This window comes from Vigna angularis, chromosome 5, assembly GCF_016808095.1.
Source record: "Vigna angularis cultivar LongXiaoDou No.4 chromosome 5, ASM1680809v1, whole genome shotgun sequence".
NCBI classification, from domain to species: domain Eukaryota; kingdom Viridiplantae; phylum Streptophyta; class Magnoliopsida; order Fabales; family Fabaceae; genus Vigna; species Vigna angularis.
In genome coordinates, this window is record NC_068974.1 from 35,240,069 (window position 1) to 35,267,418 (window position 27,350).

Genomic DNA, 27,350 nt, shown 5'->3' on the forward strand with positions numbered 1-27,350 from the left:
AATTTAATTTCTATTATATTATATATATTTTTATATTTTTATTTTAAAAGTTTATAAAATATATTTTTTTAAATATACGTAGTATCATGAGTGAATTTTTGTTGTTATAGGTAGGAATTATACATGCCTAATCCGACTTTACCTGTTATCATTCTTATTTGATATTTACATCTTGTGACATGATATACCAGAAACCTGATAGTGATAACAAAATTTTTACAAAAAATAATTAAAAAAATAACAGACCGATCCATGACAAGTCGTTAATATTATTGACAATTTTTTTTTTAATTTAATTGAGATATTTTTTCAAAAATTAAGACATATAATTGAACATTTTATAAAAGATATTAAATTTTTTTGGTTTTTTAAAATAAGGATAAACTTGAAATGTTCTCGTGAGATCAAACGAATAATTTTAAATCTTAATTTTAATAGCTATTAATACGTCCTTCAAACTGTTGATGCATGTTATTCTTATTTCGTTATTTACATTACTTTATTTGACTTATATATATATGGATTTATTTTGACCTGAAAATGAAAATAATTAATATAAAATCAATTATAATTTTTGTTAAATCCAGAAAAAAACTTACTAATTAAAAAAAGGGAAGAGGTGAATAATTTAAACAACAATGAATAAACTAATGATTACTATAGTAATTTCTAACTCTGTTAAGATTTGTCAGAACCAGTAAAATTCACGCACGTATCGTTTTAGTGGAGTTCACGTGTCAAGAGGGAGGCTCGACACTCAAATGACGGACGCCAGGTGTCAAGCGAAGGGGATCCGGAAATCAGATAGTGGAATGCAGGTGTCGGCAGATGAGCGGACGTTCGTTTTGACGAGGGAAGCAAAACTTGCATTTTCAGAAAATCTACTTCATCTCTGCATGCACCCTCTTTTCATATTTCTGAAGAATCTCATTCTCTCCTCCTTCTCTCTACATCCTCTTCATCTTCTCTCTAAGAACGCACTCCCTTTCCCTTCTCCGATCTCTATTCAGCCACCGTAGAAGCACTTCCGGCGTCAAGAGCTTCCAGATAAACCGTTCGGTTTGTGAAGCTGAGCTGGTAAGTCTTTCTTTTCAACCAGTCGTTCGTTTCCTAAACATGCAAACCCAGTACTGGGTTCCTGTGTTGATCACCATTTTCAAAATGAGTGGTTCTGATAGTGTTGGGTCGTCACTTGGTGTAGTTGGAATTGTCGAGCGTTGACGGTAGGGAAACTGGTAGTGGTGAAATTGTATTCTACCTCTGGGAATGTTCGTTCACGCTCAGAGGTAAGGGAAGCTTATATGATTTAATTTGTATGATGTTTGAATGGCATGTACGTGTGTTGAGTTGATGAATGATATGAAGTATGATTGTTGACATGTTTGATTATATGAAGTATGATTAATTATGTTATGGCTGTTTAATCTTATGAAAATTACTATGATATGAATGTACAAAGTTATGGAACTATATGTTAAGAAATGAGGCGAATATAAATAAATTCTGAATATGAAATTTCACTATGATAGTGTACGTTTGTCACTGAATGGTCATTTACCGTTCGGTAATGGTAGTAAACTTGGTTAGAATTGGATTCTTTCATTTGGGGAGAATCCTATTTGAGGACGAACGTCTTCGTTTCGTAATACTGTACATGAGCGTTCGGCCAAGCATAGTTGTTTCTTGGTATTCGGTTACAAACTTAAGTATATATATATATATATATATATATATATATATATATATATATATATATATATATATATATATATATATATATATATATATATATATATATATATATGTGTGTGTGTGTGTGTGTGTGTGTGTGTGTATTTGTATATTTTCATTTGTTCTTAAACACTACTTCAAATAGTATCTTATTATATTTATCAAACCTTCTAATATAAGTTTAGTAGTGCTCGGTCTTACACCAAGCGCTCGTACTGAGAAGTGCTCGGTCTTACACCAAGCGCTTGTAGTGAGTAGTGTTCGGTCTTACACCAAGCGCTCGTACATGTTTCTTTTATAATCTATCTTGATGAGAATGGCGTTCGTCCAACGTCAATAGAGCTTTCTCTCTACCGTGCTCGGTCATTTACGGGCATTCGGATATTTTGATGTAAATTCAAATAAACTAAGTATTTATCAGCGTTCGGTTTCTTCATGTGAATTCTTGTGAATTCTTCTAAGTATTATTATTGGAATGTCTTGAAGTGTCTGTACTGATTGATTCCGGCCTAGAGTCGTAGCACGTGACGTGGTCTTTTCAGCGTTCGGTTGGAGCTATCAAGAGTCAATTCATCCAATTGGTTCACTTTATAATTTACGTTCGCTCCATTCGTTTCTTGTTATATCTATTACACTCGGTTTCTTTCTCAAACCGGCAGTAACCTTCTCGGTCTTATTCTATTCTGGAACTGGAGACCTCTCTGTCTCGTTCCAAGTGTTCGTCCTCGTTCTGAGTGAGGATTAAAACGTTCGGTATCTGATGTCCTTAATAATCTTTGAACAAAGAGGAAATTGAAATGATTGGTAATGAAAGACAAATTTGAGATGATTGATAATGAAATATGAAATTGAGAATATGATATGGATGAAATATGTTGGATTATGAACGAGCGTTCCAGGGCGGAACGACTCATGGATGAATATTGGAATTGGTAAAGTATGATTGTGGTAATACTAAGCTGTCGATTCATCTTGATGTTCCGTGAGTACTCGTCCTCACGTAGAGAAGGGTAGGTCATGTGTGGGAACGGCAGGAGGTCCTAGTCTTTAGGGGTACTTTGAACAGATAGGACTAACCTCAGGTGGCAGCTGATGAGGACATTCCAGTTACTACATCACTCGGGTGCACGAACGTCATAGCTACACAAATGTCATACAGTCCGGACAGTCAGTCTAATATTATGATTTATATGAAGCGTATGGTGAAATATATCTTGTGTGTTTGAATGTGAGAAAATGTATGTTTATACATGAATTAAATTACATAAGCTTACCTTGTGTTTCCTGTCTTGTCGTGTTTTGTACGTTCGTTTTGTCATTGCAATGATCATCTGTGTGGATGTGAGCAGAAGGAGACGAGCTGTTGGATGATGCGCTGGAAGAAGAGAACCTGGTCGAGGTAGAAGTGAAGACCGAAGAGTAGGACGTTCGGTCAGTAGTCTAGTTATAGTAAGGTGGTTGTTCGATCACCTTCCCTTTTGTTAGGTGTGACCGTTCGGTATTTTCTTCTATAAACCGTTCGATCAGTTTTGCTTATCATGTACGGTTTAAATTTATAACTCGTTCTGTAAGGTCGTTCGGCTGTGAGCGTACGTTCTACTTTAGTGTAATACTGATCTGGATATTATTAAATGTGAATATTCTATTATATAGTTTTAGACTGTATTTTTGGGATGTTACAAGATTTATTATTATTTTTTATCTTCATAAAAAAATGTGAGCAAAGTTATGAAAATATTTGTATTTCCACTAATTTTAAATTACTTAATGTTATCCTTTTCACAATTTTAAATAAACACTTAATCATTTTTTACTAATTATTTTATATATTAAAATATAAAACATGTAGTCAACCGTCATCAACTTTAATTAGACTTAACCCCAATCAAATTAATTAATATTCTTGTATAAAGATTAGTAAAGAAAACACCTTTACCCCGGATTCTCTAACTAGATCGATACAATTTCTTTGTCACTAATTATCTACTAGTTGTTTCATATCGAGAGAGTTTTATGTAATAAGAAACGAATTCGTATCTATTTTTTATTTATAAGAAAAAAATGTACATTTACTGAATCTCTCAATATAAATAAATTTCAACTATTTTGTTTATTTAATAATATTTTCTGTAAAATATGCTGATTTTGTTATTTGCAAAGTTTAACATCACATTAATTACTTTTTTTTTCAATTATACTTCTGTGTACTCTATTAAAATAAGTTATATACATACATGTATTTATTATATGCCGTAGCTGATTGAGTAAAATAAGACATTCTACTACAAGTTGATTATAGTAAAATAACATTAAAGCAAATAAAAAAACAAAGAAAACATAATATTAATAGGTTTCAATACAATTATATAACATTTTAATTTAAGTAAATCATATTTTTCTCATAAATAAGAATGAAGGAAATAGCTGAATAGTGAAATTTAGTTATAAGAGTAAATTTGTGGTGTTTGGTAATCACGATCCTATTTGACTTGTGTCACCCACAAACTTATTGCTTTGTTTCTATTATCAAAAGGTTCAACCGAATAATAAGGTAATGCAAAATACGATGTTCATATTTCAAAAACAACATTCAAAGAGGACATAACCATGTCACCTATCAATAGATATCATATCATTTTAGGTTTCTTCGTTGATTTTATGATTAGTAAACAAATTTTCCAAACAATAAAATCTTCATACAATATTCGGAAGTCTAATACTGCCAAAAAAAAAGTGAAGAATTGCCATTTATAGTGCAATCCCATAAAGATTTTTTATTTGAATATGTTGGGATAAACTTAAATTTTAAGGTTTATTTGTAATTATACTTAAGATTCTATTTTCAGGTTTTTTCTATTTCTATATGTTATCATTTTTTGTTTTCTATTGTTGTATAGTTTCTGTTTTTACTTTTAAATGATGGAAAAAAATTAAGTTTATGGCTATTTAAAGGTCTGTACAGTCCAATGAAACATACACAAAATTACAGTACAAATAAATATCAGTATGCGTCGTATATTTTACAGAATATATACATGTATGTTTTTGTTTTCCAAATTTTAAATAATAAGATAGTTTAAAATTATTATATGAAATATAAAGTTGAATAATTGAAATTCATTTAAAAATAACCCAATATGTTTACATTATAGTTTTGCTCATGCTAATCTCAACTTGCTTGAACTTGGTCCTTTTTGTTTTAGCAAAAGTAGTTTCAATTGTCCCTATAAGAAAAAGTTGATGGGTATGTAGGAGGAACCTAGGTTAGTTTTGGCACCTATTGTGCATATCTACCATGTCCTTTTTATGAAAAGGTGGTGGATGAAAATATCACAAGCATTGCCAAAAATTATTAATTAGATATTAAAGTAGTGAGACCAAATTAACTAGCCCACATACTTGTCTTATCCTTTGAATATTAAAGGATTTCATGCACACTCTTAGAAAGAAAATTCTATTATAATCCTGATTACAAATTAAATATGACAAATAATCAATTTAATACAATAAATATTAATATATCTTACTTTTTCGTAAAACAAAAAATTATAATCACGATACACAAATTTTAATGTGATTAAATTTGTTTAAACTTCGGTCGTGGTTAAGGCAATAAAACACATGCTTGGTCTTTAGTAACTATTACACGATGAAATTACTTTTAAACGAGAAATTTTAAATTTACTAAATAGAACATTATAAGATTCTTTTTAAAAATAATTGCATATTAATATTAAAGAAAAATAATCGAAAATTTGGGGAGAGAAGGAAGTCAACTCTTGGTTGAAATGGTGACATCATCGTCACGTCTAGTCTCAGCCTCACACTTATATTTTCCAAAGAGAAAAAAATGAAGTTTGAAAACCTATGGGCTTTTCTGTTTTGTTCTGTTTCGCAGATCCCACATCGAAAAATATTAAATACCCACCACTCCACGTCTCCAATGCACTCACTCTTCAGCTTCTTCTCTTCTCTTCTACAAATCATAGTAGAATTCTCTCATAAGTAGTTATTATTTTTTCCACCACGCACGCGCCGCCATGTACACACACAGCAACGCCTCCCTCCCACGCTCCGCCGAATCCCTCTCCCATTTTCTCTCTCCGCAGGACGCATCCACGCTGTCGCCAATGCAGTACGCCGCTGCTCCTCAGCCGCAGCACCACCAAGTTGCCCTGGGCGAGTTTGATTCAGAGGCGAGTTCGAATAATACGTACAACAGCTGCAGCAGCGGGTGCACCAGCTACATGGGGTCGCCGAGTTCGCTGGCGAGTTACGAGAGTCGGCGAGTGCAAAGGAGCGTAAGCAGCCACTCGCTGCAGAAGAACAGTGGTGGGCCCCACCACCCCTTTTCTCCTCTCTTCGCTCAGTTGCTTGACTCCCAAAACGGTCCCGTACGGAGAGCTTGCAGTACCGGTGACCTTCAGGTCCCTTCCTTTTTTGGCTCGCTAATTATAAACACACATCTTATTAACTACACTAATACGCACTTACATATATATTATGCACTTTTAATTATACTTCAAATTGCACTTTCAAATCGTACATTGGCATTTCACAAAAAAGTAATACGTGAATTGTGGAGACAAGACTTCTTCCTAATTCAAAAACAACATAAAAAATCAACCTGACATCTCAAATTATGACTTTTAACTCATTTTTATATATTTGAATTTTAGTATTTTGAAATTTTAATTTTAAACTTTCAAGATGTATATCTATCAATAAGTATATAAATTATTTATTATCTTGTCCAGGTCGCACGTTAGTCTGATGAGAAAGAGACCAATTTCATTTGAAGCACTGTAATTGTCCTGGATCTATGAGCTTTTTGAGATTTTTTTTTTATATATATATATAATATAATAGAATATTAAAGTGCTCATAATTTTATTTAGTACACCACTTAAACAACAATGATCAACTCCATGACAGAAAACTTGAAGTTATTTTTGCTGTTTGGTTCACTGTATATACCTTCTTGGCATGGAGTTTTTTTCGTGTACTGTCAGAACCTTTAATGTGTTCCCTGTTTGGTTAGTTTTTTTTTAATATACTGTATTTGTAGTGATGTACACAGAAGATAGCGGTTGGTTTAAAACATAAAGTATAAATTAAACTTTGCTTTTGTTGGAGATTATGGAATTGGAGAAAAGTGGAAGTGAAATCTTAATACATGTGTAAATGATTTTGTTGTAATGCAAATTGATTTTTGGGTGATCTTTTGTATATACAGAGATTTCATGGAATGCAATATTATCATCATTCAGATAGTCCATTGTCGAGTGAAAGTAGCTTGATCATAGAAGAAATGAGCAGAACCAGTCCTTATAGCCCAGAGGAGAAGAAAGTGAGGATTGAGAGATATAGGAGCAAGAGAAAACAGAGGAACTTCGGCAAGAAAATTAAGGTATAGTTTATTTTAATTTTTCAGATACAGTTTTATTATAAAATTTATGTTGAGCCAATTAAACTTTTATATTGCAACTGTGATCTCACTACAATACTTGAAATAGTGAATATGCACCATCGAACTATGAGAATATTATTTTTCATATCAGAAAAAAAGTGAAAGTGAGATTTGGACGAATTTGAAATAAACTGCAGCATCATGGACAGATGAAGAGGAAAGTTGCTGCTGAAAAACCATATTGCCCTATACAAGGTTGTATCATATCATGCTAAAATCATATGAGGGTTTGACAAATCCTAATCGAATTAGTGATTCTTTCAACACAAGGATTCGCTCGTGATCTTTGCACGATAGACACCTGTAGGCTGCACAGGAGATATTAATTAAAATAGTGACTTCATGTGTATGTTAGTGTTAGTGTGTTGCAACCGACCTGAAATGTCTGATTTGTAAAGCATGAAAAATCTTCTCACATATCTGTCTCATTCTATAGTGTAACTAGCTAGTAGCCCCATTACTGTAACGTCTAGGAGGAAAGAAACAAATAAGACACTGTATACAGCAATATCGGTCCACCACAACACTGTTCAGTGTTTAGTCATGATGCAACCATAACATAAATATTAATTTGTTTTATTCTGGAAATCAGTATGCATGCAGGAAGACATTGGCAGATAGCAGGCCAAGAATCAGAGGGCGATTTGCAAAGAATGAGGAAATTGCAATGAACCCTCCGGTTCAGTGGAGCCATATGGGTACCGGAGAGGAAGAGGACGAGGAAGAAGAGAATTGGGCCAATTTCTTTGATTCCATAGTTCCTGCAAATCTTGGTCAGGAACCTCATGGCAGTAGTTCCTCCTTTGGCGCTTTCTATTAAAATAATTACATGCTTAAATCAGCATGGCTAGATGACTAATTTGTATGCTTTGAATGTTTTGGGTAATGTAAATATATGGTACTTACTTATTTGAATCATGGATGTGACCATGTGTAGTTTTAGACTTCAATCTGGGGTGAAGTTTTAGTGCCCTTTATGTTTTTCTAGACTAGGCCTAAGTAGCAGCAGCAGCATTGTGTTGTTTGGTTAAAAACTTTTACAAATTGTACTTGGGGTTTACTATGTCATGTATGTTATAAATTATATAATTTTATACTAAAGTTATTTTCCTTTATGGAAGAAGAAAGAAGCAGTAAATTAAATAAAAAAGTCGATACTCAAAAGGATAAAAAAGATATGGGAGATTAAAAAAACTGTTCCTGAGAATGGTGTGATGTACCTATCACTTCTTTACAGTGTGAATTTTGGACAGAAATGGAGTGCTAGGAATTTGTCTTTAAACTCGATCAAGAACCCTTTTTTCTACTTTAAAGAAACATGTCACCCTTGGATTATAGCAGGATTAAAAGCGGACCAAAAGGGTAAGCAATTTACCTTTTTCACTGCTTTGATGCGAGATTTCGTAAATAAATTATTAGAATACACAGATTTCTAAATAATGTTTAAGATTCACGACTTTGTATTCAATAAATTGATAACACGATTTTGATTTTCATCTGCCAAATTACTTTAAACTCAGATACCAAAGATAATTTTTAACTTGTATTTTTTAATTGAGTACAATTTCTGTTGTTTTATTTTTAAACTAAACTTATATATGATAAGTATCACTTCAATTATCTTTTTTAGGTGAAGTGGTACTTGTTTCACAGGACTTCAGTTAGAAAACAAAACTTTAATCCAAAAATAAAACATTCGAAGTCGTATTTGTTATATAAATTTTCATTAATAAAAGAATTGGATTGTGTGACACAACTATAATATTTTTAAAAAATTAATCAATTTAAAGGAATCTTCAATAAATTTATTATTTTTTCAGTCATTTCATATTTTTCATTTTTTGTATTTATTTTGCTATCATATATGTGTAGAAGTTATTTTATGTTATTTATTTTATTTCTAATTTTTCATTTATATTTATTGTGTTGCCATGAAAGTTATTTTATTTTTAATTTTTTTATATTTATTTTATAATCACATGTGAATTTATTTTTTTTCTATTTTTTTATATTTTTAAACTATTTATTTATTTATTTATTTTAATTTTAAATATTTATTGATTGTAACAAGTGCACAGAATTTATTTTACTTTTTTATTCATTTATTTTATTTTAAACTAATTTTTTATTTATATTTTTTATTGTCACATAAGCATGAAATTATTTTGTTAATCAATCATTATTATGTAAAAATTAAACCAATATAAAATATCTAATATAATATAATAAAATAGGAAAGTTACTTTGTTATCCATTGTTATTTATTTTTATTTTGTTGATAAGTGTCTCAATTGTCAGTATTTCTGTTATTTGATACTTTTATGATTTGTTTTCCATATACTACATTTTTTTTCTCTTTTAAGATATTTTATTACTTAGTTAGTCACTTAATAAAATTAAATTTAAAAATTACAATGTAATTTTATTTTGTAAAATACTATCATTTAAAAATAGTAATAATAATTTAACTTAAGGAAAATTATCAACAATAAAACAATTATATTAAATTATAATAGATATGTTCATTAATTAATATTCTTCATTTTTTTAGTATGTAAAGTTTAAATTCATATTACCTAATAAATAATTACAATAATCACGTTTATATAGAATTTTACATTAAAATTATATTTAATAGTTAATTTTAAAGGATTAAAATATATAAATATATACATATATTTGTAATAAAAAAACGAACTTTGTTATATTTTCTTTAATTCATTTTATTAATGTCATTAGTTTATGAAATTTAAAATTTTCAAACCAATATTTAAAACACCAATAATAACAATAAATATGTTTAAAAATATATGTTAAGTTGAGCAATTAAATTTATTACTTAAACATATCAAATCACAAAAATTTAGAATTATTTTTAATATTATATATTTCCATATAACAAAATAGTAATTTATTCATATAACTAACACAATTTAGTTGTTTATTTTAATTAATGTTTTTTATTTATTTTAAACTCTAATATTCTGAACAATTTACTAGTATCTTGAAATTCTTTTGTCAAACAATATATAGTTGATCATTATAAAAAAATAAAAATCTTATGTCAATTTCTTTTAAATAACAAATTAAAGATATACATTTTAATCCATATTGCATTAATATATATTTTTTGAAGTAAGTTGATTTTTAAAATAAAAATATAATAGTTCTTTAAACATTTACACACATTTTAACTTTTATTAAATGTTTTTTCTAACATATTTTCAACATATTTAGTATGTTAAAGAATAATTTATATTTAAAATATTATTATTTTTATATACTATTTTTTTCCTTTATGATTTTTAATTACTTAGTCACTTAATAAAACTAAATTTTAAAAAAATATTTTACTTTTATTTATTAAAATAATATTTTTTTAAAATAATATATGTTTATTGGTAATAAAATATAAAAACAATGATGAAATAATTTTGTCTTAAAAAATTATTAATAAAAAATATATTTATCATTCTCAAATAATAATATAAATATTTCTTTTTTGTAGCATGTAAAAATTAAATTAATTTTATCTAATAAAAATTAAATTAATTATATGTACATAAAACTCTGTACAAGGTTTTAAATAATTATGTTTAAAATATAATATTTTTTTTTTTTAATAATTCGTTTCAAAAGTTTAGTATACATACTTGTAATAAAAATGTTAAACTACTTAGTATTATTTTCTTTTTGTTTTACTTGATAGTTTTTTTCAAAGGTTTTTAAAAAATTATAATAAAAAAAGTCATATTTTTTAATATTATTATTTTTGTTTTATCCTTTTTAAATTCATTTTTTAGTATTTTCAAATTCAAATGCAACAACTTATAACTTTAGTATGCCTGAAACAAAAGTTAAAAACTAATAAAATAATTATCTTAAAAGTATATCATCAATGTATTTATATTATCATGAAATAAATATAAAACATATTGACTATATGAGTCTATAAACATACTAAATGAGTATAGAAAAAAAAAATAGACGAATGTGATAGTATATATGAGATATTTTGAATAAGTGAGTTGTCGATGAATTGATTATACTAGTCTAATAATACAAATTAGACAAGTCATTTATGATTAAACGAGTCTAACTATATGCATCAGATAAACTTATCCAAACACAAATTATACGAGTTTATTAATACACATTAAAAAAATATATTCATTAACTTATTAGATTAATATTTTTCTTCTTCTTCATCTTATCCTTCTTTAGATGAAAAATTTATCATTTTTTTTTTCGTCAATAAATTTATACATTATGTAATTACCAATAAATTTTATTGACTATCCACAAATTTTCAAATGGATTTTATCAACAAAAATAGATTTATCAACAATATCAATCTATAATTGAAATATTAAAATTCATCAATAAAATTTATCAATAATTTAAATTGGTAATAAAAAAAAGTCTGTTGGTAAAGTTATTTTGAATACCTTGAACACTGAAACTCGAGGAATCTTGCTTCCTTATAGTATCTAGCAATCTCTCTTTATAATAGTTGGGATAAACACAAGAAAACATATGGGATGTTATTTTGAATACCTTTAAAGTGTTGTGTTAATAACCACACAACCTCGTAATAATAAGAAAAGAAAAAGATTAAACTTAAGTTATAATGAGAAGTTTAGTTTTTCGTGATTATTAATGGTACTTGTGAGACATGAATAGGGTGGTTGTTTGTTAGAATGACAACACTGGAAACTCACGAAGCATGTAGACATTGCACAGCGATCCGTAGCAGCAGCAAAGTGTGCTTGTGAATGCTGATTTTATCGTTTCGTATCAACCAAGGTCCTTTCTGACTCAACATTCCACAACGGTGTCGTATCAATGGTTAACTAAGTGTCGTCTCGAGAAAGATTGAGTTGACTCACAGTACTAACCCCTTTCCATTAGTCAATAAAGCCTATTAATCTGGACAGCTTTAGATTTTTCTCTTCAATACTTAAATCTTTTTATTTATAAATTTTATATTTAAATAAAAAAATATTTATATTTTATCTTAATTGCACCACTTCTACTATTAAACGATTTACTATATCTTTATAGTCAGTCATTGTTTACTTTACTCGTTCTAAAATTGAGTTCCATATTCATACAGTGAAATTTAGCTACATTTTCAAATTTTGAACAAAAATTCAGATAATTTCTGTGGCGCTATAAGGCGCCAAAAGAAGGAATCCGCGCCAAACACTATCTGAACCGTCCATTAACAAACCATCAACGGTCACAAACATTTCGCTGCAACTCTACACCATATATAAATTCAAACAGAGTTTCCTTCCCACAAGATTTTGCGAGCAAGAAGATGTCGGGCATGGAAAGCGAGGTAAGAGTTTGGGAAAGGGAGGAGCAAAACGACGCCGTAAGGTGTTGCGCGACAACATCAAGGAATAACGAAGCCGGCTATTCTTTGTGAAGCGTATCAGCGGCCTTATCGACGAAGAGACTCGTGGCGTCCTCAAGATCTTTCTGTAGAACGTGATTTGCGATTCTGTTACTTACACCGAGCATGCCAAGAGGAAGAAGACTGTTACGGCAATGGATTTGGTTTATGCTCATGGAAGAACCCTATATGAATTTGGGGTTAGGGTTTTTCTTGTCCTAATTTCTTATAATGTTTATTGATTTTTGATTTAGCAATAAAGTGAAATTATTGTTTGTCGTTATTATAAATTGTAGATGTGAATCGTGATCCATGAATAGGTTGGTTGTTTGTCAGAATTGTAGCACTAGGAAAGTGTGTTTGTGAATAACAACAAAGTATACTTGGGAATTTGGAGATTTTAGCGTTCTGTGTCAGCGAAGGTCCTTTTTGACTCAACATTCCACAACGTTGTCCAGTGAATGGTTAACCAGTGCTGAAGTGTCTTGTTGAGAAGATTGAGTTGACCTACACTAACCCCATTTCATTAGAAAAAGCCTATTAATTTGGGCAGGTTAAGGTTTTTTTGTTTCATTGTTTCCATGAATGAATAAATGATGAATAAGCACTTACCAGATGATAACGACGTAATGCTTGTCACTCCATTGCTATCGTTTTCCACTTTGCTCGTTGTAATCATTTGTCAACCGTCCATGCACTGTTAACACACACTATGCTATCTTGCTTCCCACTTCAATCAATGCCCCCAAAACCAAACAAAAACTGTGTAGGTTATAATAATTCATCAACACACCATTTGACGGGAGAATTTTTTATCTTACTAAAAATCTCATATCAAACGAATTGTGTTTCGAATATGATAGAAACATAAACTCCTTAGTCGATGTTTAAGATAAATTATCTTAATGAAAAGCTTAAGAAAATTGATAGTTCATGTTAAATTAAAAGTATTGTTTGTTTTAGAGTATGAAATTTTGTCACAATTTTGTTTTAAAATGTCTTTCAAAAGGAGAAAGAAAAAAATATATTTAAATTATATTAGGTTTTGACTTTAAAGTGATGTGAGATTATTGGATGTGATAGAAATATAAGTTGTCGATTAAGGTCTAAGAAAAATGATTGATCATCCTATTGAAAGACTTTAAAAATCGATAATTCATCTAAAAATTTTGTTATCAACTTTATGGTAAACATCAATATTTTGATTTCAAATTTGTCAAGTAATATAGTTAACGTTAATCATCTTCCATCTAAAATATTATTCACTCTAGAATTTATGTTGTATCATAATTTTATCTTTAAAAAATATCTCAATTTTTTTAAAAAAATATTTAAAGTATTTTAAATATTAATTTATAAATAATATAAAACTATTAAATATAATAAAAATATTTTTTAATATAACATCAAAATCATGAATCAACATCCATCCTTATCACGAAATTGATTGAGACGAAAGAATTTAGGTAAGATTATACTAAAAAAACGGCGAGTAGCAAAATTATTATTATTATTATTATTATTATGTGAAGTGAGGCTATGAGTGTAGCTGTGCTACCTTTCACTTTTGTGTAATGAAGTACCAAAATTCCAAGGTCATTATTAAGCTATCAAGCACAACTTGAAGGTTCAATCATGTCTTCGATTATTACCACTGACCACAAAGCAGATTCTCGAAAACGTCTCAGAAAAACTGATATATTCTTCTTCAATCAACTAGCATTGGATTTTGGGGGCTAGTTGCTTCCTTGCATGGACGTATCAACATTCAAATTTTATAAATTTAATGTGATACATTGAACATTGTATATTTATTTTATATGTTGACATTCTGCTACAAAAATAAACAATCATTACTCATTTTGAAAAGACTTCTGACATTAATAAATAAATCATATTAGATGCTTTCAGAAGAATATTTACTGAATGTCATATTTCTACTTTTAACATAACATTAATTAGTTATAGAGTGCTTCAAGTTTAAAAGGAATATTAAAAATTCAAGAAAATTAAAAATTCAGCAATTCATTTAATTTAATTTCATCATTTTAAAGACATACATGAAAAATGTGGAAATTGCATAAAGGTTAAAGATTGTTGTGAAAATGAGATTGGGTCCCTTTGAGTGATGGGAACCCACCCCATTAAATACTTAGGAAATGGATATTTGAATCCATTACAGTGAGCTAGAAGCTATGAATGCAACCTCTAAAATGTTGGAACTTTAAATTGGAAAAAGCTTTTCTTAATCATCTCATCATTATTCAAGTGGCAAACTCAAGATAGACCATGAAAGAGATTGCCTCTTCTAAAAGCAATTCCACAACTATTATTTTTTGTAGCACTAACAAAACAACCATTAAACTTATATGTAGTAGTAGCTATAAATTAAACATAATATGTTGATATTATGTTTAAGGTTCGACTCCGAAAACCAGTAAAAGAGTAACTTTCATACTTTAATAACTTTTTTAACTTTTTTTAATATACATAATCACTCGAATTATTTTTTTTTTTGTAAAAGTATCGCTGTGTTTACTTGAGGTGAATGCCCTGTTTACGCGTTTTTGCAAGCGATGATTTGAAAGCAATTTTGTGTTCGTTTCAAAAGAAATGCGCAGAAGGATTCAAAAGGATTTATGGGATGATCGCTTTTTACTTATCTCACGTATTTGCTCTGATTTGAGCTGATTTGAGTAAAAACACGATTTTACCCTCACATTCGTCGTGATGGATTCGGTTCCAAGGTTTTAAAACATACAAACGTGATGTCGTATTCGATTCCTTTATACCTTGTATTCGATTCCTTTATACGTTGGATTTGGTTCTACCATTGTATTCGATTACAGTATTTTGGAGAGGCATGGATTCGATTCCTAATCACATTGTTTCAGAGGAGAGAGATATATGCAGATTGTGAGAACAGTAACGTAGAGAGTGCTTGAGACATTTTTCTTCTTTCTCACTTTTTGACTTTTCTATATTAATTTATTAATTCAATTTCTGTCTCTTACGTTTTTCCAATTTCAGATCTCAATAAAATCATAAACTAATGAAATATAATAAAATCAATAAAATCATTTTTTTTAAATTGAACTCTATATTTATTTATATACTAATAATAATAATAATAATAACAATAATAATTAATGTTAATTTTTTACTCTTTATAAACATTTTTACAATTAAATATAACATTAATCATTATCATTTTATATTACTTTAATAACTATGGACATTTTGGTAATCTTCAATTTCTACCAATTAAACAAATATTTTTTATCTGTCACATCAATCAAATCCTACACTAATTCTTATAAACTTTACTTTCAAATCTACTCTCATTTACCTCAAAATCCACTCAAACAAACAACAATTAATTCACCCTCAAATCCATTCATTCATTCTCTCCCAATTCCTCTCCCCCAAACAAACACATCCTAAAAATAATATGTGTTCTGTCAATTTAAAGATTACAGTTCAATAAAATTTATTAAGTTTTTTTATTGAACAATCCAAATTTATGTTTATTAAAATAATATACCTATATCACAAATTATTACAGCAGATGAGATTATGATTATTATTCTTTTATTATTAACTACTTTGGTATTGTTATTATATTTCAGATAAATATTATTTTAATAAAAGTATAAACATATATTAATGCTATAAATATAATTAATATTTTTAAATAAAAAATTTCATAATTATCATTCATATTATTATATTTTATGTTGATAAAGATTTTAAACTTTTTTACTTACTTGAATTCGGATTCTTTGAATAATAAAGAATTTAATTTCAACTTGCAAAATTTTTTAAATCATTACTAAAATCTTACTATTTATTCGTAGATTCACACATAAAATATAGATAAAATCAATATGATTAATAAAAAAATAATTAGTAAGTCTGTAATTACAAACTAGAGACAAATATAAACTAAATTTAAAAGAAAATCAATAATTTTAAAAACTGGAAGAACTTTTATATTATATTTAGATGAGAAAATTATCCATTACACCATACAAATATAGTATAAATACTTTAATAAAGACATCGAAAATTTTGGTATACCATATTTTATAAGCCATTGTTTACTAACATGAAAAAAAAAAAAAACTAGAAAGTAAAACAGCGTAATTTAGGAAATTAATTTACATGTTCACAGTAAATACAACGGCTACACTAAAAGTAATCTTGATATTCCAAATAAAAATACAGAACTTAATAAAATCAAACTTTAACATTGACATTTTCATCATCAGTATTTTTATTTTGGAAATTTAAGTTCTTAAACAAACAACATATAAATAAAACTCGTGTTATTGATAAAATTATAATGAATTATTAATTTTTTAACATATTCTTATATTGTATTAACCTTGATCTTATCTATTGGCTATAACAATTAATTTAAATGTAAAATATACAATTTCAAGTGTTGATTTAATTAACTTTTATGTCAATTAAAATAATAAAATATTTATAAGTTTTGACCAATTTCATTTACTTTTTTTTAAGCAGAGATTTATAGCGAGGCTCCTTGTAACAATTGATCAAACACATCTATATATTATATAACTACTTGATATATATATATATATATATATATATATATATATATATATATATATATATATATATATATATATATATATATATATATATATATATATAAGGCAAAATTATATACTTTTGCAATCAATAACTGATTTCGTACTATACTCAATTACGCACGTATCATTCTAATTTGTTTTGCACTTGTAATTGTTATTAAAAAATTAGCACTTTTTCTAACATTTTTAATAACATTGAAAATAATGATAAATAATCCTTCATAATTAAATTAAATGCATGTAAAATAACTTATCATCCAAAATATAAAAGACATATGTGAAATTTTATATAAAATATTAATTATTAGATCATTTGAAGTACAATTATCATTAATCAAAATTATAATATTTTTATTCATATTCGAGTCTATCAAACATTTTCAACCATTAACTAAGTAACTAGTACTAGCAAGCAAATATACAAACCAAAAAATACAAATTTTAATCATATATTGAAGAATAATAAATTAATAAACGAACTATAACTAATATAATATACTCTTATTACCTCACAAGTTAAATCTGCATGGTCCATTGTTTCGACAGGATTCAGAACCCTAATCCAAAACATTCAAAGTTGTTCGTTCCGAGCGATTCAGTTGTGCTGTCTTCTCTCTTCTCCTTGTCCGAGCCGCGGGGGAGGGTGCCTGCAAAAGACACTCCGACGCTCAAGTCAGTGATTTTGCGTAATAATCTTGTAATCAAGATTTAATTATCAGAACTCTAAGTTTCAGTTCAAGTTAAGTTACCTGTCTCCTTTGCCAAACAAATATTTATAAATTCTAATGAGCTTACCGTTAGATCTAACTCATTAACCACCAATGAATGACAATATTAATTGTCAATAAATGACAATTATTTTCATTAACTCCCCGACAGTTATTACTATTAATTACCTTAACGACTGATTTAACCGATCGGTTCACTGACCTGAGAGGTATCATCGGTCTGGCTGATTTTACCGATCGGTTCATTGACATGAGAGGTATCATCGGTCGGACTGATTTTACTGATCGGTTCATTGACCTGAGAGGTATCATCGGTCGGGCTGACTCTTCTGCACTTTTACCGTTCGGTCGGCTATGAGCCCATAGTAACAGGTCCATGAATCATCAATAAAATTACTTGTTAAGAGTTGAAATTGTAGTTTATGTTGTTATTGCATATGGATCTCGAGTCTTTAAAAATGTCAATATTTAGTTAATTAGGGGAAGTAATATAAAAAATATTTTAAATTAAATAGCAGTTTTTATTTTCTTTTTCATTGGTATATTTGTGTTTATTTTTTTATAATGATAAAAGTAATAAAATTATTATTATTATAATTATAATTTTAAATATAAACAATTTTTATTTATTTTCTAGGTATTTTTATAATTAGAAAAATGATTAATTTAAAAAAAAAGGCCAAATGAAAAAAAACGATTAAATTTAAAAAAGTTACTTAAAATATAAAATTAATAAAGTAATTATTTTAATTAAAACGTAAAATTAGAAAACAAAAATGTGGATACAAACAGGAAAATTCATTTATATATAATATAGATATATACTGATTTTTAAATTGTGTAATATACAATTGAAAAGTTAAAAATACTTTTGGATTGTATAATATAAAAGTACAAAATATAACTTATGAATTCAAAATTCGAAATTCGAAAGTGATTTTAACTTTGAATTGTATAATTTAGAAATAAAAAGTTACTTAATATAAAAATAATTGTTTTCTTAAGAGAAATAAGTTATGAAGGTGTAATTCTGTGATTGGTCCATGTTGGTGTTTATGATTATTATTATTGATTGTGGAATAATTTTGAACTAACCACAGAATGACACGTATATGATGTTAAAATGTTGTCGAAAAAATGTTGTCAAAGTATCATTATATTTTTTTATAGATCCAATATACTTTTAGGAGGGTGCAAAAGTAACACTATCCAGCCCAACACATACATGAATTCCCACTAAGCCCATGGAAAGAATATGCTTCTCACAAATTTTAATTAATAAATATGGTCCACCAATATTTCAAGGTTTCATTTCAATCAAATTTAACATTAGCATAAGATGCATAAGGTCTACGAATTGCTTCGTAAAAAAATTAAAATCGTGCTTTATATATACAACATACCAACCACCATGTATTTTTATCTTTATCTATTGATATATCTACTTTTATTTGTAGTGAATGTTTGAAAACACAAATTTGTTTGTGCAAATATTTAATCTGGTCTGTAAAAAAAAAATTATTAAGTTTTTCTTAAATTTATATATTTCAATCATTTTTGTGTGTGTATGTGACCTGCTTAATATTTTAGAGTAAATACTCGTATTGGTGTTTGTGATAGTAACTCATGGGTCTCTATATAAAATTTATAATGCAAAGGTGTTTATTAACATTAAATTCATTGGCACACTAATCACTCTTTTAAAATGATTGTTAAAAGCACTTGTGTGAATGGATGATTTAACAAATAAATAATTTTTCTATGGCTTAGGCACTAACAGATGATTATTTGATTGTCCTTTTCCAATTAAAACATCACCTCTTAATGGTATAATATATTTGAGAAAGTATTGTTGGCATCCTTTATTTCCAAGTAATATTATTTTGATTAAATTATGTCATTCATCTTAATTTTATTTTTTTAAGGAAATTCCTCAATCGGTCTCATTTTTTTATTTATCTTAATTTGGTATTTGTTTTTAAAAAATTTAATATAATGAGGGTTTTTTTTGTTAATAATACTATATTATTAGCACTAAAAAAATATCACGTATTAGTTTATGATTTTTTTGAAATAAAAATCTATCTCGTGAGATGATATTGTGCTAAATGATAAAGACAATGTGATGTAATAATGTCACGTCTCAACTTAGTCTCAACTTAGTTTTAATTTGATCTTTTTATTTTTATTTTGTCTTAATTTTTTTTTTAAAATTAAACATTTTAATTCTTCTTTAAATTGAAACTATAATTAATTTTTATGTAAATGTTATGCAAATATTTTTATTAAAATTGATACTTTTATTAAACATTTTTAACAATATTAAGATTATATTAAAATTATATTTTGCATTGAATTTTATTTAAAATTATTACTGTAAATTAATGTTAATAGAAAAAAATTCAAAATTAATTTTAACTAACAAATTTGATAAACTTGTTTATCAATTCATAAAATAAAATAAATTTATCAACTTTTTTGTAAACAATTTAAAACAAACAAATTTAAAATTTGAAAACAATCGCAAATCGATCCTTTTTTTTTATGTGTCTTAATTTAGTTTTTATTTTTCTTTTTTTAGTAATATATTATAATGTTAAAGAGGTATATGTTAATTCATTATTTTTTTAAATTTTTTATTTTTTAAAAATAAAAATTTATCATTTGTTAAACTTATTTTATGTCATGTGATAGTGTGATGTGACATAATAACCATTACCACATTATCGTGCCACTATCACGTGACATGTGACAATTTTTTGTCTTTTTAAAAGTATATAGAAAATAATAATAATAAATTAAAAAAAATTAAAATGAATAAATAAAACTATAATTAGACACGTGATATCTCTTTAAATATTAACGAAAAAGATGTCATTACATCAAAATTTTTAAAATAGAAACCAAATTAATACATATAAAAAGATGACCAATTTAATATTTCCTTTTATATAAAAATGCAGTCAAATAAAATAAGTTAACATATTATTTGATGTGAGAAATATTTTTTCTTCCCAAATATACATTAATTCATAATTTATGAAATATTTTTATATTTATTTAAATCAAGCTATAATATTATTAATTAGGAATTATTCGTAATGATCTTACATTAATGTTTACGTAGTAGTATGTTTTCTTGTTTATTTACATTAAAAAAATCTTTAAAGTTTTCTATTAATTCTTTAGAATTATTTTACTTATTGTAAAATATTGTTTTTCTAGGAAATACTCGTACTTTCAATGAAAATTGTGTTAATGACTTTTTCCAATTATTTTAATTGTGAGCTGGCCTAGAGGCTATATTTTGTCTATAATAGATTAAGTTATTTCTTCCATCAGTCGTTTAGGTTTAGTGAAATAACTTAATTATCTTTTATTAACAAATTTGCATATCATGTTTTTCAAATTTATATTACAAATGGTATATTTTAGAACGTAGACTTGTATTAAAAATTATACAATCTAGAATATATTTTATGTTCTAAATTATTTTGTAAATTTTTGTTATGATGGTAAAATTCGAAATATATTTTGTATTTTAAATTATTTTGTAAATTTATATCATGAATTGTAAAATCTTAAATATAAATTTGAATTGTTTTTCAAATTTATGTTATGAACTCTAGAATATGAAATATAAATTTACGTTACGAATTATAAAATTTGAAATTTAATATGCATTTTTGATTTTCTTTCAAATTTATATTACGAATGATATAATTTAAAATATAAATTTATATTATAAATTATGTAATTCAAAACATCTACAATTATACAATTCAAAATTATAATTAAAACACAAAAAAAAATCATACACTATTATATTTTATTAATTTCAGCAAATATATAGTTCAAATTTTAAAAAATATGAAAGTGCAAGAAGAAAACATAGGATGTAGAAAGAAATTCTGTGGATCAAACACAGTGGTCCAATGTAAGTGTGCCCGCTTAAAATTTTGGACTAAATTTCAGATAATTCCAAAGGCGCCGAAGAGAACATTCACTTACTCTCACCCACGTCATCGATCCGCGCCGACCATTATCTCAAATCTGAGCCGTCCACTAGCAACCCATCAACGATCCCAACGCTTCGCTGCAACCTTCACACAAATTCATACACATCACCCTACCCTAACACCACATATAAATACAAACAGAATTTCCCTTCCACCTCAGATTGCTCGTCTCATTACCTACCTTCTTCTCTGGTAATCTTCTATTTCACTGTTTCAATTCAGTTATGATGAATTTGTCGGTAGTTTGAATTCAGTTATGGTAAATTTGTTCTTACAATCTTATGTGTTTGGTGTAGATTGTTGTTCGTGATTCTGCGAGTAAGATGTCTGGACGTGGAAAGGGAGGCAAGGGTTTGGGAAAGGGAGGAGCGAAACGACACCGTAAGGTGTTGCGTGACAACATTCAGGGAATAACGAAGCCTGCCATTCGGCGTTTGGCTCGTAGAGGTGGTGTCAAGCGTATAAGCGGTCTAATCTACGAAGAGACTCGCGGTGTTCTGAAGATCTTTCTTGAGAACGTGATTCGTGACGCAGTTACGTACACCGAGCACGCCAGAAGAAAGACGGTTACGGCAATGGATGTGGTTTATGCTCTTAAGAGACAGGGAAGAACCCTCTATGGATTTGGGGGCTAGGTTTAAGTTTCTTTATTCAGTTTAGAGAAGCTATCGGTCAAGTTGGGTCTGTTAAAGAAGTGGTGTTTTAGGATTAGTGACTACAATGATATTAATTGTTGTGTTGTTCTTGATGTCTAGTTTGTAATTTAATCCTTATAGCTTGAATATTAAAATGTTATGTTCATTTCTTCTACACTATCCTACTTGTTTAAGGTTGTGAATATTTGTTACTAATAGCAAATATGTTTTGTGTATTAGCCTTGTTTTCATTTTGTGGTCGAATTGGTAATTGCCTTGATCGAGATTTTACGAGGAGATTGTCTTCTGTATCCTAAAGACTAATATTGCGAATGTGTGGTAATAGTGTGTTTATTAGTCTGAAACATGGTTTTTATTCAAAATTCGATCTAAGGTATGGTCAGGTTAAATGTGAGAAAATACATTTTTATGTATCCTGGAAATTATTTATGGCAAATGGTAAAATTTTTAGTATTTGTTGTCTTTGGATCTTCACCTGTGGAAATGGGTTGGATTCTATATCGATGTGCAGTTATTTCGTCGTTTTCAGGACTGTGAACCTCATACACCCTTATTAAGAAACAACATTTGCCAAGGTACAGCCTTAGAGCTTGCTTTCATGATGAAAATCGTCTTTATTTTTGGCATGCTGCTTTTGCACAAGCACACAAACATTTGTGACTAAGAAGTTCAAGGTTAGAAATTTGGATGCGTGTTAGGCAAACTTTACAAAGGATAACGTCGTACCATTTATCTTATTATGAAAAAAGGAACCAATCTCTCTGCAGTTTGATGTGAGAACTTGGCGATTATGAAATGTTTTTATGGGGTAAGGTGGTTAGCGAACATATTCAGACATTATGCATTTATATTTCAAGATAATCCAACTCAAACATCATTGGTCAGATATTTAACAGGGAAACCTACTGTTGCGTTGCGATCAAGCAAGCTTGTTTCATCAGCTTAATCTTTCTTTACAAAGTGCCTGATTCCTCCGCAAGGAGGCTGAGAACCATCGTTCGGAAGACAAACGACTAATAAAACAATAAAAGAGTAATGTTACGCAGAATTTAGAAGACATAATATTGTAAATCACCTCCCTTCAGATTTCACCAGCTGTGAGAATACCCTACTCATAGAAACACCAGACAGATCATCCAGACTTGAAGCTTCAAATTGTGCAGCGGAAACACTAACTTCATGGTCGAAATTGTTGAGCTGTGGTGACAGTTCACCGATCATATTAGTACTGTTTTCTTCAGGGTCACCTTGAACAACAGCCTCTTGGAGTTGGAGAGCATACTCCAAATTCCACAACACATCTCCCATAGAAGGCCTGTCAACACCAAAGTCAGCCAAACATTTTTCAGCAGTTTCTCCAAACTTCCTAAGAGAATCTGGTCTGATTTTCCCAGCAAGCGTTGGATCTATTATATGCTCCAATTGCCCTCTTTTCTGCCATTTCATAGTCCATTCTGCCAAGTTCACCATTTCTCTAGGAAGGGTTGGATCTATAACAGGTCTAGCGCAAAGAACCTCAAACAGAACCACCCCAAATGAATACACGTCTGACTTTTCTGTAAGTTGTTGCCTCCTGAAATACTCAGGATCAAGGTACCCAAAACTCCCTTTCACAGCGGTGCTCACATGTGTCTGATCAATTTCAGGCCCTGTCTTTGATAGCCCAAAATCAGCAACTTTGGCCATGAGGTTGTCATCAAGCAGGATATTTGCAGACTTCACATCACGGTGAATAACGGCTTTAGCATATCCTGTGTGAAGGTAATGCAGTCCTCTAGCTGCTCCAATGCAAATCTCAAGTCTCTCCTTCCAACTTAAGCTTGGGAGACCTGAACCATACAAATGACTTTTGAGAGTTCCCTTTTCCATATATTCATATATCAAAATCATCTCGTTCTTTTCATCACAATATCCAATCAGTGATACCAGATGGCGGTGGCGGAACTGTGACAGCATCTCAATTTCAGTTCGGAATTCTGCTAGCCCCTGCTGGGACCGAGGATTCCCCCTCTTAACTGCAACTTTAGTACCGTCATTTAACTCTCCCTTGTATACTTTTCCAAAGCCACCAATTCCAATAACCCAACTCTCATCAAAATTATTTGTAGCCTCCAGAACTGTCACAAAAGGGAAACGATACCCAAAATTTGAAGCAGCACTTCCTGATGTGCCAGTAGAGTATTTACTTCCCATGGTGTGGGAAGTTCCATCATTGATTGATACGGGAACCCATGTCTTTGAATGCCCTTGTTTTTCTTTTTCCAAACGTCTCCTTTTCCTGCATAGTAGAAAGAAAACAAGAACCATAACCACTGCAAAAAATGCCCCGAGACTCACACCTACTATCAAGCCAACCTTTTTAGAACCTGAACCAGAAGAACCTGTCCCAGGCGCAGTTGATGAGCTGAAACTGCTCGCAGAATTGTTCATTTTCATTATCTCCAGTCCATTCAAAATAGCATTAGGATAATTATTGTTCACAGTAGAAGGGCCAATGCTTACAAGCATTTTGGTGCTGGCAGATGGGGCTGTAACCAAGTCCTTGCATAATGGAGTAGCCAAAACATTATCATTTTCGGTGCTCAGATCAAGATCCTTAGCAGCCAACAAGGAATTAATGTAAACATTAAAGTAGAGCTCATTGAGGCTTTTGCTGAGTATGTCACAGAAGTGAAGTCGAACAAGGTACTGAAATTGAGGCTCCACATCAAACTGCCAAGTCACATTGAAATTACTTCGGGGATCACCAGCTGAGTTCATCCTTGTTAGAGTACCATAGACAGAAGGTGGAGCAGTATTTGCTGTTGGACCACCATTTACATATTTCACAGCACCGATATTTGAAAAATTAGTGGCCAAGTTAGGTTGTATGAGGAATTTTTCGTCAGCAACCCAAGTTCGTTGAAGCGTGTCATTGCCAGAGGAGACACTTGGACCACCCATGTTAACCCTGAAAACTGTCTCCAGTGCTTTAGTCAACAAGCCAGAGTAGGACCCTGATGGATATAGGGAGAAACCATTATCAACAATGAGGCCATCAGGAACCGAAACAACTTCAATGGCATTCACAAAAGCAATGGAATTTGCAGAAGGGGCAAAGGTGATCACAAGGGTGTCTGAGTTTACATCTAAAGAGTACTCCTTCATAACAGGGTTTTTCTGCACACTAAAATCACTCACAAGATTATAGTCCTGGGTGGAAACAGCGAAATTTGCTTCACTCAAATCGTACTTCTCATATGCAAATGGAAAGAAATAAAGCCGGATCCAATGTCTCCCCCTTTTCTTAATCGGAAACGTGTACTTTGAGGGTGCAGTGAAAATTCTTGCGGTTGCGTAAAGAGGCGAATCACTGGAGGAAGCTATTGATTTTAAGGAGGTGCTTGCAAGAACATCTTGTTGGGTGGAAAGGAAATTCTTGTAGAAACTATCGGCTGTGAAATTGCGGTTATCTATAACAGTATCGGTTGATGCTCCACAGTCTATAAGGTAATTATCCAGAGGAACAAAGTTGGCAGAAAAACATACCAAGGGCAAGATTATTAAACCACAGAAAAATAACCAAATTTCTCTGCAATCCCGCATGTCTCCAACACTATCTTCCCCTTTCCCCTCAAATTCTCTCTTTTCAACCTTGTGATTTTATCAAATGAAGAACACTGGTACATGCAAGAAAAGAAAAGAAAAGCAATGAATTTCTACTACTTTATCACAGAACAACAGGCGTTAAAAACACAAAAAAGAACAGCAAAAAACAAAGACCCACTATCATACCTTCAAACACCACAGAACTCTCCCAGAACCATAGAGCAGAGCACAAATCTGAATACCCTTTTGCTGCACCGAAGGACATTCAATGCAAGAGATGGAAGAAAAAGATCAAAAGCATGTTCAACACGCATCTAGCTCTGCACAAGCTGGTATAAACTGATGACAACGTTTGTAATTAATATATATAGTCCTAGATTCTTTTGATCACCACTTTATTTCTTTAAACAAAAAAAGAAATCCAGAGAGAGAGAAAACTGAAAAAGGGTCAAAAGGGTTTGAACAAAAAAATTGGAATTCAAAATGTGCTCAAGCTTCAGGTATATGACCTGGTTTTTGAGGTTGCAAAATCCCATGTCTATGGTGGAATAATAGTGATAAATAAATCAAGATTGTTGAGTTGGTAATAACTTACATTATATATATAAACAATAAAAAGAAGAGTTAATAACAGTGTGATGTAATGATATTAGCAAGCAGATTAACAGAGGAAATTAGATTAATGTTTATGGCATTGTGATTGTCATTACCATTGGCATATACTTGTGGGCTCGCTTTTGTTGGCAGTGTCCATCAATGAACCGAAAAAAGTTGGTAAAGTAAAGTGTCCCTTTATATAATACCATATCAGAAATCTTACACTATCTCTCTCTCAAAATTAATATATTCACCTAATCCAATATCACACTCAACTTATCATTAACTACGACAACTAACCAAATAAGTACACCACAGAATGGCTTATATTATCATAATGCAATAAATGTATTAGTGTAATTTGAAAGTAACATTACTAGGTTTAGTAAGAAAATAAAAGAATTTACTTAAGGCAACATACAAAAGAAGAATTGTATTTAACTCCGCCCATTAAAACTGGAAATCTCATACACGACAATTTGATAAGAAAAAATGTCTAATCAAGGCCAGAAAATGGAAAGTCTCGTCAAAATATCGT

The 27,350-nt window shown here is 29.5% G+C and overlaps 3 protein-coding genes and 1 pseudogene across 3 annotated transcripts; 3 read left to right on the forward strand and 1 right to left on the reverse strand.

Moving 5' to 3' along the window:
• Nucleotides 1-5,611: 5,611 nt before the first annotated feature.
• Nucleotides 5,612-8,273, forward strand: LOC108340108 (uncharacterized). The gene is made up of 3 exons (XM_017577334.2): nt 5,612-6,158; nt 6,968-7,141; nt 7,794-8,273. The coding sequence occupies exons 1-3, from the start codon at nt 5,772-5,774 to the stop codon at nt 8,019-8,021; spliced, it is 789 nt and encodes a 262-aa protein (XP_017432823.1). The 5' UTR covers nt 5,612-5,771; the 3' UTR covers nt 8,022-8,273.
• A 3,628-nt stretch (nt 8,274-11,901) lies between these two features.
• On the forward strand, nt 11,902-12,885 carry LOC108339447 (histone H4-like; annotated as a pseudogene).
• Nucleotides 12,886-22,106: 9,221 nt separating this feature from the next.
• Nucleotides 22,107-22,781, forward strand: LOC108340216 (histone H4). Its single transcript, XM_017577430.2, has 2 exons — nt 22,107-22,163; nt 22,268-22,781. The coding sequence occupies exon 2, from the start codon at nt 22,295-22,297 to the stop codon at nt 22,604-22,606; it is 312 nt and encodes a 103-aa protein (XP_017432919.1). The 5' UTR covers nt 22,107-22,163; nt 22,268-22,294; the 3' UTR covers nt 22,607-22,781.
• A 778-nt stretch (nt 22,782-23,559) lies between these two features.
• LOC108340214 (receptor-like protein kinase HERK 1) lies at nt 23,560-26,851 on the reverse strand. The gene is made up of 2 exons (XM_017577429.2): nt 26,402-26,851; nt 23,560-26,286 (listed from the first exon to the last, which is right to left on the reverse strand). Exon 2 carries the CDS (start codon nt 26,210-26,212, stop codon nt 23,699-23,701), a length of 2,514 nt encoding a protein of 837 aa, XP_017432918.1. The 5' UTR covers nt 26,213-26,286; nt 26,402-26,851; the 3' UTR covers nt 23,560-23,698.
• Nucleotides 26,852-27,350: the final 499 nt, after the last annotated feature.